Raw genomic sequence first — 20,290 nt, 5'->3', positions numbered from 1 at the left:
AAATGTAAAAAACCAAGCACATTTTTCTGAAATTATCCCTGTAGTGCTAAATGTTGTGTATTCTTGCCCTAAAAGGTTTCTTTTCCAAATAAAAGTAAAATACTTTTACCAATACAACGATTTTGTTCCATAAATTCATAGTAGTATCAAAAACTTTCCAACTTTTAAATTGAAAAGTTTGAACTTTCTACGAATATTCACCAACGCGAACTTTTAATCCAACGAACGATCTTTTTAAATTTAGAGTAATTTTTCTTTGTGTGTAGACGCGCAACAATATTCATTAGCACAATGACCCCCCCATTATTTAATTATAATAACCACTCACCCAAGCACACAAACAGTGACACAAAAGAAATGAAAATGAACATGCAAAAACAAGACAGCGCGTCCCCGTGGTCAGCGCACTAATCATCAATAACATTTTTGTTGAATATAATAGAGCAGTTCTCTACGGAATCGGTCTTTTTTCTTTAATTTTAATTTTTGTATTTTTTAATCCGGCTGAAACTTTTTTGGTGCCTTCCAATCACGAGGTGGTCACTCCAAATATATTGCATTTATTTCATAAGTTAATCCGTATGTGCATCCATATTTACGTGCATACACCATTCCTCTATGAATTTTATTTCAGTGTTCACAGCTGTCATCGCAAACGCGCGCACTGTTTACAAACAACAAAAAAATCAATCTGTCTCTATTACATTTTCCGGCCGAGCGATTCGCTGGCGCTCATCCGGCAATTTCATGGGCCAGCAGCTTCGTCGTAGTAAATCCGGATTTTCCATTGTTTTGTGTTGAATTTAGTGCGTGTTTGGACTCAGTAAGGCACCAGCAATCGAGATGGTGGTAACCCAGGAGGACAAGTCGATCGAGCTGCTGGACGTGGACCCTCAGGAGACGGAGGACGACGGGCGGTGGTGGTGCTGGACTCCAAGCGGAAGGGCAAGCGCATCGTAATCAAGACTTTGACACGGCAGACGAACTTTTTGCCCGTGTTTGGCCTGGTTGATCAAGAGAAACTCAAGCCGGGCGATTTGGTGGGCGTAAACAAGGACTCGTACCTCATCCTGGAGACACTTCCGACCGACCGAGCAGTATTCGGACATTGGCGGGTGGGACAGGCAAATCCAGAAATTGATTGAGGCCGTCGTGCTGCCGACGACGCACAAGGACAAGTTCAAGAACCTGAGAATTCATCCACCGAAGTCAACCTACCTGAAGCTGGCCGGCCAGTAGCTGGTGCAGATGTTCATCGGAGACGGTGCCAAGCTCGTCTGGGACGCGTCCGCACTGACCAAGGAAAAGTCGCCGGTGGTTTAAATTCTTTTTATTTGTGAAATCAGTTTTTTGTATATTGTTAGATATGATGAAAAAAAAACGATATTGACCTCTCCCTTCTCCCCCCATGCGACAACTCGTTGGGTTGCGAACAGGTGCGCGTACTTTTTCAACTTGCTATTCGGCCCCACGATGAACGTAAAGATCCGTTCCTGCTTCAACCACTTTGTTATCTCTCGATCCCAGTTGTCCACCGAACTGCTCGGAGTCACGATCAGAACCCGCTTCACAACCGGCTGCCCGTCCGTCCCATCTCGTCGACCAAAATCGCTCCCAACTGTTCCGAGTCTTCGCGTTTCATTCCCAAAACCCTTCCCGCTGGTGCGGCCGCAAATGCTTAGCCACGCAGTACGGAACGCAACCCTTTGTTATACTTCCACTGATCGAGCGAAGGCTCCCGCATCATCAACGGAACAAAGTCCTCCGCAATCGCTTTTTCCCCACAGTCCCAACCAGCTCGACACCCGTGTCGACACCACAATCGGACTCCCGGCGCACATCGACTCCGCCGGCGGCCTAAACCCTCCTCTCGCCTCGAATCGAACCATCTTCACCGGCACATCATTCTCCTTGGCCACCTCCCCATCAATCCGCTCCACCAGTTCAATCTCCTTGCTCAACCGCGAACCCTCCTCCAGCTCCTCCCCCTTCACCAACCCGGAGCTCCCAATCACCTTGCCGTCCTCGTCGCCCAACGTGACGCTCTTCCCGCCCACGATGGTCAACGTTCCGTCGCCCTCCCACGTTTTGTGCTTTTTGGTCGTTATTTTGCCCCAGCACACTTGCGTCGTCGTTGAAGGAAACAAACAAGTGACAGTTCTGAACTGTCACTATCCACACTGAACAAAATTCAATTCCGAATATCGTGCAGATAAATAATATTTACGCTTGTATTTACGATATTTACGCAATATTTACGGAAGTAAATCCAATGCGCTACGGATCAACCATGTGCCCAACCCCGTGCTTCCAATGCTGTTAATCGTTGAAATCAACGGCGTTTATATCATCGATGTCGATGATCGTTGATTTAAACGTAATCGTAATCGCAGCCATCGTTGATTTAATCGTCAACGTCAACGGACTCGTTGATTTAAACGGCGTTGATCAACGCGTTGGTTATCGATAATCAACGAGTTGATCAACGGCGTTCTTTTATAGTTTTCTAGAGTTTTATGAGGAAAGAACGATTTTTTCATAAATGTTTTGATCGGGAAACATTCTCAAATTGATGTGGCATGGTTGTTCGGGGATCCGGGTGTACCAAGAGGACCGAAGTGACCGGATTTTAAACGTAATTTAAGCCCTAGCTGATTGCTGGTCACTTCTATCTCCACTTTGGTTCCCAAGTCCAACCAGGATTTTCTTATGTAAATGACACCGAGAACGGACAATTGGGAACCGAGATATGGTCGGATTTTCACCGGAATTATTGTTCCGGCGGGTTCAGTAAGAGTCTCGCGAGGCTCAATATCGACACAATTTGTTTTTCTATGATACAATACTCGACACAATTTGTTTTTCTATGATACAATAGAGCAATTCTCTACAAAACCGGCCGATTTCGACCATTTTTATTTTTTGTATTTTTTGATTTGGCTCAAACTTTGTGGGGGCCTTCCCTATGACCAAAGAAGCCATTTTGCATCATTAGTTTGTCCATATAAATTTCCATACAAATTTTGCAGCTGTTCATACAAAAATGGTACGTAACTATTCGAAAATCTGTAACTTTTGAAGGAATTTTTTGATCAATTTGGTGTCTTCGGCAAAGTTGTAGGTATTGTTAAGGACTATTTAGAAAAAAATAGGTACACGGAAAAAAAAATTTCCCGATTTTTTATTAACTTTTTTTTCACAAAAACTCAAATTCCCAAAATACGTATTTTTTGATTTTCGAGATTTTTTGATATGTTTTAGGGGACAAAAATCCGCAACTTTTGAGCTATAGAGAAACATGGTCAAAAAATCTGCCACCGAGTTATGATTTTTTGAAAAACTGGTGATTTTTGGAAAAAATCGAAATTTCATACATACAATTTTTTTGACCTCATTTTTTTATGCAAAATTGAATTTGCAATCGAAAATTACTTTACAGATTTTTTGATAAAGGGCTCCGATTTCAAGATATAGCCACCGAAAGTTTGATTTTAGCGAAATATTTGCAGTTTTTCAATTTTTAAAAATAGTGACCATGAGTGACCATTTCTAAAAATATTTTTTTTGAAAAGTTCAGAAAATTTGCTATAAAATTGTCTAAGAGACATTGAAGATTGGACCTCTGGTTGCTGAGATACAGCGGCTTAAAGAAAAAGAAACACGAAAATTGAAGTTTTCTAAGTCTCACCCAAACAGCCCACCATTTTCTAATGACGATATCTCAGCAATTAATGGTCCGATTTTCAATGTTAATACATGAAACATTCGTGAAATTTTCCGATCTTTTCGAAAAAAATATTTTGAAAAAAATTAAATCAAGACTAACATTTTAAAAGGGCCAAACTTTGAATATTATGCCCATGGTCCCTATTTTTAAAAATCGAAAAACTGCAAATATTTCGCTAAAATCAAACTTTCGGTGGCTATATCTTAAAAACGGAGCCCTTTATCAAAAAATCTGTAAAGTAATTTTCGATTGCAAATTCAATTTTGCATAAAAAAATGAGGTCAAAAAAATTTTATGTATGAAATTTCGATTTTTTCCAAAAATCACTAGTTTTTCAAAAAATCATAACTCGGCGGCAGATTTTTTGACCATGTTTCTCTATAGCTCAAAAGTTGCGGATTTTTGTCCCCTAAAACATATCAAAAAATCTCGAAAATCAAAAAATACGTATTTTGGGAATTTGAGTTTTTGTGAAAAAAAAGTTAATAAAAAAATCGGGAATTTTTTTTTTCCGTGTACCTATTTTTTTCTAAATAGTCCTTAACAATACCTACAACTTTGCCGAAGACACCAAATTGATCAAAAAATTCCTTCAAAAGTTACAGATTTTCGAATAGTTACGTACCATTTTTGTATGAACAGCTGCCAAATTTGTATGGAAATTTATATGGACAAACTAATGATGCAAAATGGCTTCTTTGGTCATAGGGAAGGCCCCCACAAAGTTTGAGCCAAATCAAAAAATACAAATAAAATCCATTTCCGGTTTTGGTAGAGAATTGCTCAATACTGAATTGACCACATGACCCATGTTCCAGAACCCAGATTAAGATTGACCAAGATGTCAAACTTCGTGACAGACCGGAGTAGCCTACTCTGTTGGTGATCAATGAGTTTCGATCGAATCCCAAGAGATAAATCTTTCGCGTGGTGTCGAACCAATCCAATCGCAGTAGGTCATAAATATTTTGTTTACTCATTGATCAATAACAGTAGGTTACTCCGGTCTGTCACGAAGTTTGACATCTTGGCCAATCTTAATCTGGGTTCTGGAACATGGGTCATGTGGTCAATTCAGTATTGTATCATAGAAAAACAAATTGTGTCGATATTGAGCCACGCGAGACTCTTACTGAACCCGCCGGAACAATAAATCCGGTGAAAATCCGACCATATCTCGGTTCCCAATTGTCCGATCTCGGTTTCATTTACATAAGAAAATCCTGGTTGGACTTGGGAACCAAAGTGGAGATGGAAGTGATCATCAATTACACGGAACAAAATCCGGTCGGCGGATCCGACAAATATTCGCGATGAATTCGAAAACATTCAATGTTTCCGAAATCAAGGAAAATGTTTGCAAAATCGGAAGAATTGTTTTCGATGTTGAAGCTAAATGTTTACGAAATCGCAAACATCTTGTTTGCGGCGCATTTTTCTGAGCGATCCGCCGCAGCCACCGCAGCTGATGCGTTACGCTGTCAGAATCAGCTGGTCGCGCTACCTAAATTTAAAGTAAACAAACTTCAAATCGAGCGCAAAGGAAAAAACGAACAACAGTGGGTCGCGTCCCGGGATTTAGGTGATTTAGGTTCCTCTCAACTGGCCGGATTTAGACATTTGGTAGTGATGGATCTGCTTCGGAAAAACCACGGAATCTACATCGATCGCTGGAACCAAAATTTAGCTCCCTGCTGGCTCGACCGGAACAATTTTATAAGATTGTTCGTTCGCTCTCAGTTCTCGACCGATTGTAGATCGGTATAATCCGGTTTCCGCTGATCTCACGACTGCCGGTTGCTCCCCGGAAACATGATTGTGATTCGAAAGTGTGAAACCTAAACAATTTTATGTGATAAGTCTTACCAGCACGGAATCAAATATTGGTTTGACGACGGTTGTGCATTCCGTGACTTTCCGAAGCATACCCTGCCCTGCCGGAGAACCTAATCCAAATCAATGCCATTTAGATTAAAAATGCTGCTCCTAAAGCTGATGGAATAACGGAACGAATCGAGCAGGCGGGTCAGTTTAGTCACTTGGTGTCGGAAGCCGTATCCGCGCCATTAAGAACTTTTTCACCGGAAGTGTTACGAGAGCACGGATTCCATCAGAACCGCCCTCGGTAAGTGGTCAAATCAACAGTAGTAGTGCAAAACTAATCTGTTAGTTATTCCAGTGCCATCAAACGGAATCCGAGGAGCGTCAGGAGATCAACACAGGCCTACTGCTCCGGGTAAAAATTGCACTGAAGGAATTGGTAGCACCTGGTTCATGGACCCGCCTGATAACCGAGAATGGCCTTGACCGAGTTTACCTTTAGAAACTCTCAGCAACGACTTGTGTCCACGATTTAAGATGGAAGCCAAATGAGGTTATTCAAAATTGTCCAGAAAGATTCCGGGAAAGCAGGTGAGTCTTGATGAAAAATAATACAGTAAAACACCGGTGATTAGAAATTATATTTAAGACAATGGTGACTTTGAGAGTAAACTTTTAATTTCACCTCTGTGCTTATGCACACTACTACACTTAACCATGATGGTTAGACACCGATTCCTCATGTGTTCTAAGGGGTCCGGGTTCGAATCCCGCCCATCTCCTCTAGGTGTTCTTTGTTTGTCCCGTTAATTTAATACCCACTGAGAGTTTTGGCTCGAGCCTCGATTCAATTCAGGCTCGATCTCGAGCCAGATCGCCTAGAGACTCGAGTGGGTATTCAGTTTGAAAAGACAATTCAATTTTAATTTTTTTGAATTTTTTTTGGGAAAAAATGGAATATAAAAAAACTAGAAATTTATTAATATATACATTTTACAAACGTTGAAAAATATGAGATTTTATTTAATATTTTATTAATATTTTATTTTTGTGATTTTAGGCATCTCATTTTTTTTAATAAATTTTAAAAATGTTTGGATTTTTTTTATTATTAAGTCTGAGAAAATAATGTGATTTTATTTTTATTTGAAATTTTTTGAAACTCAAAAACCGTAAATTAAAACAAAAGAAATAAGAAAAAATAGATTATTTCGAATTAAAATTTATAGGATTTTTTTTAAACTAATCTTATCTTATCGAACCCGCAGCCAAACTTTCGAAAAGAAAAAAAAATTACAAGTTTTAAAATTTCTACGATTTTTAAAACTTTTAAAATTTCTACGATTTTTAAAACTTTTAAAATTTCTACGATTTTTAAAACTTTTTAAATTTTTTAAATTTCTTAAATTTCTTAAATTTCTTAAATTTCTTAAATTTCTTAAATTTCTTAAATTTCTTAAATTTCTTAAATTTCTTAAATTTCTTAAATTTCTTAAATTTCTTAAATTTCTTAAATTTCTTAAATTTCTTAAATTTCTTAAATTTCTTAAATTTTCTTAAATTTCTTAAATTTCTTAAATTTCTTAAATTTCTTAAATTTCTTAAATTTCTTAAATTTCTTAAATTTCTTAAATTTCTTAAATTTCTTAAATTTCTTAAATTTCTTAAATTTCTTAAATTTCTTAAATTTCTTAAATTTCTTAAATTTCTTAAATTTCTTAAATTTCTTAAATTTCTTAAATTTCTTAAATTTCTTAAATTTCTTAAATTTCTTAAATTTCTTAAATTTCTTAAATTTCTTAAATTTCTTAAATTTCTTAAATTTCTTAAATTTCTTAAATTTCTTAAATTTCTTAAATTTCTTAAATTTCTTAAATTTCTTAAATTTCTTAAATTTCTTAAATTTCTTAAATTTCTTAAATTTCTTAAATTTCTTAAATTTCTTAAATTTCTTAAATTTCTTAAATTTCTTAAATTTCTTAAATTTCTTAAATTTCTTAAATTTCTTAAATTTCTTAAATTTCTTAAATTTCTTAAATTTCTTAAATTTCTTAAATTTCTTAAATTTCTTAAATTTCTTAAATTTCTTAAATTTCTTAAATTTCTTAAATTTCTTAAATTTCTTAAATTTCTTAAATTTCTTAAATTTCTTAAATTTCTTAAATTTCTTAAATTTCTTAAATTTCTTAAATTTCTTAAATTTCTTAAATTTCTTAAATTTCTTAAATTTCTTAAATTTCTTAAATTTCTTAAATTTCTTAAATTTCTTAAATTTCTTAAATTTCTTAAATTTCTTAAATTTCTTAAATTTCTTAAATTTCTTAAATTTCTTAAATTTCTTAAATTTCTTAAATTTCTTAAATTTCTTAAATTTCTTAAATTTCTTAAATTTCTTAAATTTCTTAAATTTCTTAAATTTCTTAAATTTCTTAAATTTCTTAAATTTCTTAAATTTCTTAAATTTCTTAAATTTCTTAAATTTCTTAAATTTCTTAAATTTCTTAAATTTCTTAAATTTCTTAAATTTCTTAAATTTCTTAAATTTCTTAAATTTCTTAAATTTCTTAAATTTCTTAAATTTCTTAAATTTCTTAAATTTCTTAAATTTCTTAAATTTCTTAAATTTCTTAAATTTCTTAAATTTCTTAAATTTCTTAAATTTCTTAAATTTCTTAAATTTCTTAAATTTCTTAAATTTCTTAAATTTCTTAAATTTCTTAAATTTCTTAAATTTCTTAAATTTCTTAAATTTCTTAAATTTCTTAAATTTCTTAAATTTCTTAAATTTCTTAAATTTCTTAAATTTCTTAAATTTCTTAAATTTCTTAAATTTCTTAAATTTCTTAAATTTCTTAAATTTCTTAAATTTCTTAAATTTCTTAAATTTCTTAAATTTCTTAAATTTCTTAAATTTCTTAAATTTCTTAAATTTCTTAAATTTCTTAAATTTCTTAAATTTCTTAAATTTCTTAAATTTCTTAAATTTCTTAAATTTCTTAAATTTCTTAAATTTCTTAAATTTCTTAAATTTCTTAAATTTCTTAAATTTCTTAAATTTCTTAAATTTCTTAAATTTCTTAAATTTCTTAAATTTCTTAAATTTCTTAAATTTCTTAAATTTCTTAAATTTCTTAAATTTCTTAAATTTCTTAAATTTCTTAAATTTCTTAAATTTCTTAAATTTCTTAAATTTCTTAAATTTCTTAAATTTCTTAAATTTCTTAAATTTCTTAAATTTCTTAAATTTCTTAAATTTCTTAAATTTCTTAAATTTCTTAAATTTCTTAAATTTCTTAAATTTCTTAAATTTCTTAAATTTCTTAAATTTCTTAAATTTCTTAAATTTCTTAAATTTCTTAAATTTCTTAAATTTCTTAAATTTCTTAAATTTCTTAAATTTCTTAAATTTCTTAAATTTCTTAAATTTCTTAAATTTCTTAAATTTCTTAAATTTCTTAAATTTCTTAAATTTCTTAAATTTCTTAAATTTCTTAAATTTCTTAAATTTCTTAAATTTCTTAAATTTCTTAAATTTCTTAAATTTCTAAAATTTCTTAAATTTCTTAAATTTCTTAAATTTCTTTAATTTCTTTAATTTCTTAAATTTCTTTAATTTCTTTAATTTCTTAAATTATTTTTTCCAATTTCTTGAATTTCTAAAATTTCTAGAATTTTAAAAATTTTTAGAATTGAAAATTTTTAAAATTTTCAATTTATTTTTAAATTAAACAAAAATCTTTTTTTTATTTAAGCTTATTATTACTTCACATAAAGCTGTAATTCTTGATCGAAGTTGTGATAAGCCTATAAAAAAGTGTGCAGATTTCGAGTATTTTCCTCTATAGAAATAAAAAAAAAATGTAATAACGTTTTATTTAATTTGAAAAAAAAAAATTGTTTCAAATAGGGAATTATGTATTGGATTTGTTCTAAGCCAGCAATCTTTTTTTTTATTTTATGAATTTTTCACAACTTTAGGAATTGCAAAAAAACAAAAATTGAAAAATTTCAAGAATTTTGGGGTTTTTTTCTTATCACAAGATAGCACATGAGCGACGACGACACGTTTGAATTGTTTTAGTTTAGATAAAATTTTTCGTGAATTCGAAAAGCAACTCATATGTAACGATTTGAATTATTTTTTCAGAATCGACTATTTCGCAGCAATTCGAGAATGGAAGTCCTAGCAGCGAAGGACTACCTCCCAGTAGGAACACCAGCTGGCTGCGGTCACTTTCGAGAAGCTGATTTTTTTCCGAGCTGATTCGATCTTGTAAGGTTAGTTGACCGAAACCGTTGAATGAGCAAAATATTTTACCGGAATTATTCATTTTCAGCTGCTTGCTCCACTGTTCCCGGCCACCCAACTTTTTATAGCCAAAGGAGGCTCGCTCTGTGGTCCAAACCAGTACATCGGAAGGAATCTCCGCCAGGGAAACTCTCTGCGTTCATTCCTTATTCACGAAAGTCTCTATTCGATTCGCGTCTGGCCAAGCAAAAGAGTTCAAACGCGGTTGAGTCGCGTCGTTATGTAAAGATCCCGAAAGAACCACTCTTGGACATGTTATAGCTCGCATGTGTTCGACGACTCGAAGAGTGAACAGATAGAACCGGAGACGGTCGCTGGGAGCTTGCCGCTTCCCGAGCTACCAAGAGGCCGTTGACGCGGATCGGAACGCCGCTGAGATCTCCTAAGTTGAGCTCGATGGTTTAAAACAACGTCACCTGTCTCCAATGCATCCGTTTCGAGCACTTGATGGTGGAGGAAAACCAAGCAAACGATTTTGCGGAAAGTCAGCTGACACGGGAAGTGGACTCATCTCAGCAGTGTCAGCAGATCACGGGAGGCTTCAGGGAGTTTGAAAGCACCATGCTCGACACCAGCAACGTTGAGGTCCCCACTCCCCCTTGGTAGCTGATCTGGATCTGGCCGAATCAACTGTTGCTGCTACAACCGCGGTGTAAAGCAGTCGGTTCCGGTTGGCCAGCATTTTTTAAGATCGAAGCTGGTGATTCGCAAGTCGGTGTCGCTGGTGTTGCGAAGTACCGCAGGATTATGAGGTGTACGGTGAGTTGGAGAGATACTTAATTTAAATTGGACTCCTCATTTATTTCCCTCACCCCCTAGACTGGGAAAAAGATTGCCTCGTTCTGGCGGAGATCGTCGAGCGGCACCGCCTGACCTACGCGCTTCCGAAGAGCGGTGGCAAAACTCTCGTTGCCGAAATGCTGCGGGGCTGATGTTGCGCAACCGGAACGGCATGTTCATCGGCACATTCAGAACACGTGTAGTTCGCGCAGAAATATGCCCTGGCGCCGTTTGCCGTCAATTTGGCATTCCTGGTGAAATATTTCCGCGATGGCAAGGAAGTGATTTCACCACGCAAGGAAGAAAAAAACAAATTTTTGTTAGCAATCAAAAATTTGCTGGTCTATTAGACGGACTAATCCAGATTAATCAAACAAAAGCGAACGGTTAATTGAAAATAAAATAAAAATGATGTTTACCAACAAAATTCTCCTTCTTCTTCTTCTTCTTCTTATTGGAATGCACAATTTTATTCGAACTCCAACGGTCAATTTGAATAGCAGAAATTTGAAGTGGCTGCGTGCTGCGTGCTTTTGACAGAGCAGCGTTACGGATTCAAAAGAGCGTTACGTTTGCGATATCGGAAATCATCGTTTGCGATATTGGAAGCAATGCTTCCTGCTGACGGGTGCAAACCAAGATTTGCGATTTTTAGAGTAAATCGGAAGCAAAGTTTGCGATTCCGCAAACCGGATTTTGTTCCGTGTAGCTAGGGCTTAAATTACGTTTAAAATCCGGTCACTTCGGTCCTCTTGGTACACCCGGATCCCCGAACAACCATGCCACATCAATTTGAGAATGTTTCCCAATCAAAACATTTATGAAAAAAATGTTCTTTCCTCATAAAACTTTAGAAAACTATAAAAGAACGCCGTTGATCAACTCTCGATAATCAACGCGTTGATCAACGCCGTTTAAATCAACGAGTCCGTTGACGTTGACGATTAAATCAACGATGGCTGCGATTACGATTACGTTTAAATCAACGATCATCGACATCGATGACCACAACCCTGTCAAACTCGGTGCGAGTCGGTCGTGTTTAGCGAGTCTCTTACACGCGAGTTTTCGGTGTGATTTTTCGGCGTTTTCGACGGCGATTTCCCGTTCCGGCGGTTGCAGGTGGTGCGGACCACGTTTCGGACGAAGTGGACACGGCGACGGCGCAGAAGCGGCAGTTCCCCAAGGCAGCTTCCCGAGTTCCCGCTTCCGTGAGGCGGCAGCAGGAGAAGGCGGCGGCAGACGCAGACGAGCGGTGGTCGCAGGAGGCGGCCCCGGAGAGTCGACTGCGGTCGGCGGACCAGTTTTCGGCCAGGCCAGGTCGGAGACAACCCCGGTGTTTGTGTGTGGCTGGCAGCAGGCAGCACAACAACAACAACAAGCGCGCGAAAACGAGCTTCCCGCGCATCCCGCTGCGGGCGGCAGCCAGTGCGGCCAGTTCGGCGGTGAGTGTGAAAGGCGAGTTTTTTGTTTGCTTTTAGTTTTTTTTTTTTCTCATAGTTTTTTTTTGTTAGTCATATTTTTTTTTCTCTTCTTCCTTGGGTTTTTTTTTTCTTTTTCGCGTAAATCTTGATTAGCTTTTGTATTAGTTTTTCTTTCGTTTTTCATTCCAACCATGGATCCGGATGAGGACCAGGTGGAAAAAATGTCCGAGTCCGAAGACTGGGACACGGACAACGAGGGTGAAGTTGATCCTCTCCCAGGAGTGCCTTCTAACCAAACCGCGTTGGAACTCTACGGAAAGGACACCAAGGTCGTTGTGAAGGGCACTGGCGGGCGCAAAGCGAAGAAACGCAAGTCTCGACTGTCTCCGAAACCATACCCAAAACCTGATCCCACTTCCCCTCCAACACAAAAACCGGATCCAGCTCTTCCACTGAATCCAAGTCCTCTGGTCCCAACAAATCCAACTCCTATTCCAACGAACCCAACCCCTCCGATCCCGCCAAATACGAATCCAATTCCACCGGCACCAACCCCTCCGATTCCGCCAAATCCGAATCCTATTCCACCGGCACCATCCCCTCCGATCCCTCCAAATCCAAATCCACCAGGTGACAAGGAAAGACCAGTTCAAGCTCGCGCTCGCCAGTACGTGGGGGGCTCGCAGACGGAGTGGGTGGTCTTCTTCCGGCCCAAACAAAAACCCCTTAACTTCGTTCGGATCACAAAAGATCTGCATAACCATTATCCTGGGCTGGTACAATGTACTAAGCTGAACAAGAGCAAGCTCAGCGTGATCGTGAACTCCGCGGAGGAAGCTAACCAGATCGTGAAAGACATTCGGTTCTGTGTCGAGTACCGTGTTTGGATTCCGGCCCACAAAGTCGAAATCGACGGCGTGGTGACCGATGACAGTCTGTCGCTTGTCGACCTCTCAAGGGCGGTGGGACGCTTCAAGAACCCTAAACTTCCAGCTGTGGAGGTACTCGAGTGCCGGCAACTGGGCAACGTCACCACCGAGGGTGGCAAGAAGAAGTTCATTCCTTCTGCCTCGTTTCGGGTGACTTTTGCAGGGTCAGCTCTGCCGGACTACATTGAGCTGTACAAGCTTCGGCTTCCAGTTCGATTGTACGTTCCGCGTGTGATGAGCTGCGAAAACTGCCAGCAGTTGGGACACACCAAGACCTACTGCAGCAACAAGAGCAAGTGCTCAAAGTGCGCAGGCCCCCACAAGGACGTGGAATGCCAAAAGCAGGCTGAAAAATGCCTGCTTTGTGGCGGGGAACCGCACAAAACTCGGCAGTGCCCAAAGTACAAGGAGCGCGAGGACAAGATGAAGCGATCCTTGAAGGAACGCTCCAAGAAGTCCTTCGCGGAAATCCTTAGTCAGGCGAACCAATCCAATCGTTTCGCCCCCTTGGCAGATGATTCGGGGGACGAGGAAAACGAGGAGGAAGTCCTCTTCCGGAGAGACGAGGAAAGTGACTCTTCCGGACCAAATCCGAAGCGCAACAAGGTTTCCAAGTCCACAAAAGCCGCTGGCGGCAAGGGTAAGGAAAGTGACTCGTTGAACTTCGAGGAGGATTTTCCTTTCGGTCCGTCGGGTAAGCCCGCTCCGAAGCCGACACCGAAGCCGGCACCGATTCCTCTCAAGCCGCTGAAGCCCGTTCCCAAGCTGCCAAAGATCCCCCTAAAACCGGTTCCTCAACCGAATCCGATCACCGATGCCTTCAAAGGAGTCCTTCCTTTTTCCACAATCGTGGAATGGCTGTGCTCTTTCGTGAGTGAACCGACGCGTTTAATCATAAAGCGGTTTGAGCCTCTCGCTAGACACATCGGGAAACAGCTTGCTACCACGATGCCCCTCTTGTCGTTCATTTCCTTTGATGGGTAATACACCAAAAACGAAAAATGGCATCTCCTTCCTACAATGGAATTGTAGAAGTTTAACCCCCAAGTTAAACGATTTTCAACAATTCGCATTCGAACGGGACTGTGATGTGTTTGCGCTGAGCGAAACGTTTCTTATCGGAGATGAGACGCCAGCTTTCCGGGGGTACAACATCATCACAGAGAGCAGGGCAGGACCAAATAGAGGTGGAGGCGTACTGATTGGGGTCAGGAAATGCCACACTTTTAGAAAGGTCACGCTCCCGAAGCTAGGAGGAATCGAAGCAGTCGCAGTACAGGCCAGGATCAGAGGACTGGACGTTTGCATTGTGTCCGTCTATGTTCCCCCACAGGTGTCGTTAACTCGACAAAAGTTGTGGGGTATGCTTGAGCTGTTGCAGGCACCGCGACTGGTTCTGGGTGACTTTAATCTTCACAGCACCGAGTGGGGAAGTCACAAAACAGACCCTCAAGCATATCTGATTCATGAACTGTGCGACGACTTCCAGATGACCCTCCTAAACAGGGACAAGCAAGTTACGCGGATTGCAACACCACCAACGCCAACTACGTCCGGTACGAAGGCGAGTGCCATCGACTTGTCGCTCTGTTCCAACAGTTTGGCAGTTCTCTGTGACTGGACCGTGCTTCAAGATCCTCGTGGCAGTGATCATTTGCCGATCGCTATTCTGGTTAGCCATGGCCCACAGCAATCGACAACGGTGGAGATGCCTTACGATCTGACGCGAAACATCGACTGGAAACAGTACGCGGAGGCAGTCTCCATTGGAGTTGAGTTGCGAGCTGGGTTGGCACCGCTTGAAGAATATGCGTTTCTGGCTAATACGATCTATGACAGTGCGTTACAAGCTCAGACGAAACCCGTCCCGGGACCATACATCCGAACGCGCCCTCCACTCCCCTGGTGGGACAAGGAGTGTACGGATCTCTCGGCGGCCAGGTCTGTAGCTTATGTGGACTTCTGCAAGTGTGGATCCCCAGCGAACTTCCAAAAGTACAGAGCTCTTGATCGCAGGTACAGTAATACTCTGAAGCGGAAGAAGCGAATGTACTGGCGGGAGTTCGTTGAAGGACTACCAGCAGATACGTCCATGAGCACTCTGTGGCGCGTTGCGAGGGCCATGCGTAGGGGTTCCGTTCCGAACGAGAGTGTGGAAAAATCGGACAAGTGGATATTGGATTTCGCCAAGAAGGTGTGCCCGGACTCGGTGCCGACACAACCATCATTCGACGTTGTTGATGGGAGCGATTCTAATCCTCCCTTCTCGATGGTAGAGCTCTCCATAGCACTATTGACGGGCAACAACACTGCTCCTGGTCCGGACAAGATCAAGTTCAGCTTGCTGAAGAATCTTCCGGACGTCGCCAAGCAGCGTCTGTTGAATCTGTTCAACACGTTCGTGGAGCAGAACGTAATTCCACACGAATGGCGACAGGTCCGGGTGGTTGCCATTCAAAAGCCCGGTAAGCCGGCGTCCGACCATAACTCGTATCGTCCAATCAGCTTGCTTTCGTGTCTACGCAAGTTGCTGGAGAAGATGATCCTCGACCGCCTCGAACCATGGATGGAACGAGAGCACTTGCTGTCAGACACGCAGTACGGCTTCCGGAGAGGCAAGGGAACAAGCGACTGTCTAGCCTTGCTGGCCACAGGAATCGACATAGCCCGTGGTAAAAAACAGCAAATGGCTTCTGTCTTCCTACACTGAAAATACGCCACACTTTTTTTCCAAGTGCCCAAACACTTGAAAGATTCAATAAAGCCACATCTTAGATCTAATTTGTTTGTGTTTGAATTTCAATCCAATCCATTATCAAATTCAAGTGTTTAAACGATTGACTTTTTGGTATTTTTTGACACCTTATTTTCATTCGGGTGGCTCAAACTTTTCAAGTGTTTTGCTCATGAATTTGCCCCACTGTGCTCAACTATTCAAAGTGATGAGGAAAACACTTGAAATTGATCTTGTTTTGATTTGAAATGCAGTTTCGTGACAGCTTCGTCAGACTCTCAGACTTTGCTTCGTTTCTTCATTTGTGTTTTGGCGGTCCGGTGTGTTCGTTTTTCGTAGGCCCGAATGACCGCGTGAGTTCGCTGCCGCCATGTTCCTGTCCAGTAAATTGCCTGCCCGGTTTGTGGCCGCGAAGACGAGCATCGCCACAAGGCTGCGTCCTCGGGCTCAGGATCCGTATGGCCAGTGGAAGGGCTCGGTCTCCCGGACCCGGTAGGAGGCCAACTTTGGCGATAGAGGTTCTTTTCCGGAGATTCACCCACTTGGTGAGTGGGAAAAAAGATTTTATTTGTTGGGTTTTGTTTTGATTTTTGGATTTATGTTGTGTGAATTGCAGGAAGGATGCGATTGAGCTGCAGATGCCGTACCAGGAAGAGTTTGATGAAATTAAGGAAAACACCCGCCGGGCCAAGCAATGCGTCTTTCGGATGGTCAAGGCACAGTGTGATTCGTTGGAACCAACCGCGGTTCCGAATCAACAAGAAGGTTCCTCGGGGGCCTCCTTCTCCGCAGAAAGCGATGGTGGCGAACAACCCGAACCTGACCAGGAGAACGATCCTGAAAGCAGGGACAACCGGAAGAAGAGATAATTTAACAAAAAAAATGTTCCATTTTTGACAAGCAAATAAAAGCTGTCAAATAAATTTCATAACGCAACTTCTTCTCTTTTTTAACAAATCGAAATCCATTTCTATTACATACAAACATGCATTGATTATAGAAGGAAAAATCATTTAAAACCAATAGAAATAACGTGGTTTTCCATGCGACACAACACATCAAATTCAAGTGTTGTGCTATTGAATGGACAGCATCTTTAGGTGCCCAAAATTCAAGTGTTTTGCGATTGATTTTTGAGTGCTCTGTACAGCAGGGTCAGATCATGTGTAGAACACTTCGTTAAGCTGTGTAAGTTTTGCTCAGTGTAGACATCAAGGGTGCATTCGATTCAGTCTCCATCGATGTGTTGGGAGTAAAGCTGCGGCGGAGCGGTCTCAATCCGACGATGTGCAACTTCCTCATCAACCTGTTGTCAGAAAAACACATGCACTTTGTGCAAGCTGATCTGGATAAGTTACATGGGTTTGGCACAAGGCTCACGCCTTAGCCCATCCATGTATAACTTCTACGTCAGCGATATCGATGATTGCTTGACCGGAGACTGCACCCTTATACAGTACGCAGATGACGCAGTGGTTTCAATCGCTGCCAAGAAGGAATTCGATCTGCTAGAACCCTTGCAAGATACCCTGAACAACTTGGCCCATTGGGCAGTTGAAAAGGGTATTGAATTCTCTCCGGCGAAGACGGAACTGGTCGTTTTTACAGGGAAGCATGAACCGGCACAGCTCAATCTTTCTCTCTCGGGAAAGACTATCGAGCAGTCGGACCACTTCATGTACATGGGTACCATCTTCGATCAAAAGGGAACATGGGGGAAGCACATTAACTACCTGAAGCAAAAGTGCCTGCAAAGAACTAATTTTCTGCGCAGTGTCTCTGGCAACCGGTGGGGTGCTCATCCTTCTGACCTGCTTCGACTGTACAAGACAACGATACTCTCGGTGCTGGAATATGGCAGTTTCTGCTTCCAGTCAGCTGCGAAATCACGCTTGTTGGTTCTCCAGCGGATACAGTACCGAAGTCTTCGCGTTGTCTTGGGATGCATGCACTCAACTCACAACATGACCCTCGAGGTCTTGGCGGGAGTGTTGCCTCTGCGAACTCGTTACTACGAACTGTCTTACCGGTTCCTGATCCGGTGCGACTACAGGAATAAACTGGTAATTGACAACTTTGAAACGTTGCTGAACCTTCACGTTGAGTCTCGGCGCATGCTTCTATATTATGACTTTATGTCATCGTGGGAGTGGAGCCCGAGCACAACGGTACAGCGCACGCCTCCGTTAACCAGCAGCACCCTGATTGGCTTCGACACGTCCATGAAAGCCGATACTCGCGGTATCCCAAACCATCTTCTGCGGGGAGTTGTACCGTCGATCTTCGCATCAAAGTACAACCATGTTCCTCCAAACAACAGATTCTTCACCGATGGCTCCAAGCTCGACGGCTGTACGGGCTTCGGTGTTTATCATGAATCTTATCAGCTGTTCTTTAAGCTGAAGGACCCGAGTTCGGTTTACGTCGCAGAGTTAGCCGCGGTTTACTGCGCACTGCGAATCATCGAGACCATGCCACCTGACCACTACTTCATCTTCACCGATAGCTTTAGCTCTGTTGAGGCTATCCGGACTCTGAAGCCGACCAGGGAGTCTACGTTTTTCCTTACGGAAATACGCAAGACTTTAAACAACCTGGCGGCTCAGTCCTTCAGCATCACGGTGGTATGGGTCCGCGCTCATTGCTCGATTCCGGGTAATGAGAAAGCGGACTTGCTCGCCAAGAAGGGTGCAGAGAGTGGAGACATTTTTGAAAGGCCAATTAGCCTACAAGAATGCTACGGTTTTCCGAGACAGCGTGCGCTTCTGGATTGGCAAACACAATGGGACGGCGACACCAAAGGACGTTGGATGTATTCCATACGACCTAAGGTGCAAAGAAAAGCCTGGTTCAAGGGAATGGACTTGACGCGTGGATTCATCAGAACGATGTCCCGCCTTATGTCGAACCATTACTCGTCCAAGGCTCATCTGTACCGTATCAACATGAGTGATACGAACCTTTGCGACTGTGGGCAGGGTTATCAGGACATCGACCATCTCGTATGGGCGTGTCCAGATCACCAGGCTCACAGAATTAAGTTGAAAGATACCCTCAGGGCCCGAGGAAGACCACCAGAAATCCCGATGCGAGACGCGCTATCTCAACTAGACCTTGATGTTCTCTATCCTATCTATCAGTTCCTCTCAGATTCCAAAATATCTATTTAGTTTTCTTCCAGTTAGTTTCCCTTCAGTTAGTTTTCCTCCAGTTAGTATAACTCGCCTTCACACAAAGCCGTCGTTTCTGGTTGCACCGGAAGCAAAGCAAGATCGCCCCAGCAGCTGGACACCGAGTTGCGGCTGAGGACAAAACGCAAAGGCCAGCAGAGCCAACCAAGACCCCTACACAATCCCCCTTCCCTTCCCACGCCTTGTCTTTAACATCAATCCCTTCCCTACTAACCCCGAGTAGGCCGCGGGTAATCGGCTCCCCTCCCACTAACATTTACACACAAGATCCTCTGTAATTATTAAGTCAAATGTAATTACAAAAGCCGACTCGGTCCTAACCAGGTCCCAGTACCGAAAAGGACCTAATAAAAATAATTTTATGAAAAAAAAAAAAAAAAGACATCGATGACGTTGATTCAACGATTAACAGCATTGTTTTGCATCATTAGTTTGTCCATATAATTTTCCATACAAATTTGGCAGCTGTCCATACAAAAATGATATGTGAAAATTCAAAAATCTGTATCTTTTGAAGGAATTTTTTGATCGATTTGGTGTCTTCGGCAAAGTTGTAGGTATGGATATGGACTACTAGGATGTAACAAAAATGACTTTTTGGCGGGCATTCAAGGGTTTGTTCCGGTGGGCATACTGAGCCCAAATCCCAAATATAAGCTTGATTGGACGTAACAGGAGCTGGCGCTCCGCCCTTCAATTTTAAATGGGATTTAACCCGTAAAAAAAACTTTTTTCAGAAATGTCACTTTTTGAGGCATTTTGGCCACTGAAGCGTTTATTTTCATCATCATTGGCGTGTAGGCCAGATCCTTGCGCATCTTTTGGTATATATAACATTGAAATTTGGAGCACCCTGGAGCTCGGTACAGACCTTCAAAGTTTGGCAATTTTTCGAAAAATCGGCCCCAGCAAAATCAAATGGCGTCTAGGGCGTCGCAAGGCGCGACGCATATCTTTTTTGCCGGGACAGATTTATTGAAAAAATGCCAAACTTTGAAGGTCTGTACCGAGCTCCAGGGTGCTCCAAATTTCAATGTTATATATACCAAAAGATGCGCAAGGATCTGGCCTATACGCCAATGATGTTGAAAATAAACGCTTCAATGGCCAAAGTGTCTCAAAAAGTGACATGTTTGAAAAAAGTTTTTTTTACGGGTTAAATCCCATTTAAAATTGAAGGGCGGAGCGCCAGCTCTTGCTACGTCCAATCAAGCTCATATTTTGGATTTGGGCTCAGTATGCCCACCGGAACAAACCCTTGAATGCCCGCCAAAAAGTCATTTTTGTTACACTCTAATGGACTACACTGAAAAAAATGATACACGGTAAAAAAAAATTAAAAATAGAGCGTAATATTGAATGTTTTGCCCGTTTG

General features: G+C 40.8%; 1 protein-coding gene, 1 long non-coding RNA gene and 1 pseudogene across 3 annotated transcripts; all 3 read left to right on the top strand.

The window, feature by feature from the left end:
* The first annotated feature begins 832 nt into the window (after positions 1 to 832).
* LOC128092561 (uncharacterized) lies at positions 833 to 2,453 on the top strand (annotated as a pseudogene).
* Positions 2,454 to 4,986: 2,533 nt separating this feature from the next.
* LOC120430480 (uncharacterized) lies at positions 4,987 to 11,398 on the top strand. 2 transcript variants are annotated; one of them, XR_005607641.2, is made up of 5 exons: positions 4,988 to 5,852; positions 5,907 to 6,139; positions 9,696 to 9,826; positions 9,886 to 10,616; positions 10,677 to 11,397. It is a non-coding gene; the product is annotated as an uncharacterized LOC120430480 (long non-coding RNA). The 2 variants fall into 2 exon arrangements; XR_008211876.1 differs by having other exon boundaries at positions 4,987 to 5,852; positions 9,696 to 10,616; positions 10,677 to 11,398.
* An 854-nt stretch (positions 11,399 to 12,252) lies between these two features.
* LOC128093862 (circumsporozoite protein-like) lies at positions 12,253 to 12,856 on the top strand. The gene is made up of 2 exons (XM_052711712.1): positions 12,253 to 12,756; positions 12,812 to 12,856. Exons 1-2 carry the CDS (start codon positions 12,253 to 12,255, stop codon positions 12,854 to 12,856), a joined length of 549 nt encoding a protein of 182 aa, XP_052567672.1.
* Positions 12,857 to 20,290: the final 7,434 nt, after the last annotated feature.

This window comes from Culex pipiens, chromosome 1 (genome assembly GCF_016801865.2).
Source record: "Culex pipiens pallens isolate TS chromosome 1, TS_CPP_V2, whole genome shotgun sequence".
Classification (NCBI taxonomy): domain Eukaryota; kingdom Metazoa; phylum Arthropoda; class Insecta; order Diptera; family Culicidae; genus Culex; species Culex pipiens.
The sequence above is the reverse complement of the archived record's forward strand: the minus strand, read 5'-3'. Positions and strand labels throughout refer to the sequence as shown.

Bases quoted from the DNA above. Each gene is read 5' to 3' on its own strand.
- LOC128093862 (XM_052711712.1), top strand. From the start codon at position 12,253: ATGGATCCGGATGAGGACCAGGTGGAAAAAATGTCCGAGTCCGAAGAC. The intron at 12,757-12,811 runs GTGGTCTTCTTC...GGATCACAAAAG, and splicing joins GGGGCTCGCAGACGGAGTGG to ATCTGCATAACCATTATCCT.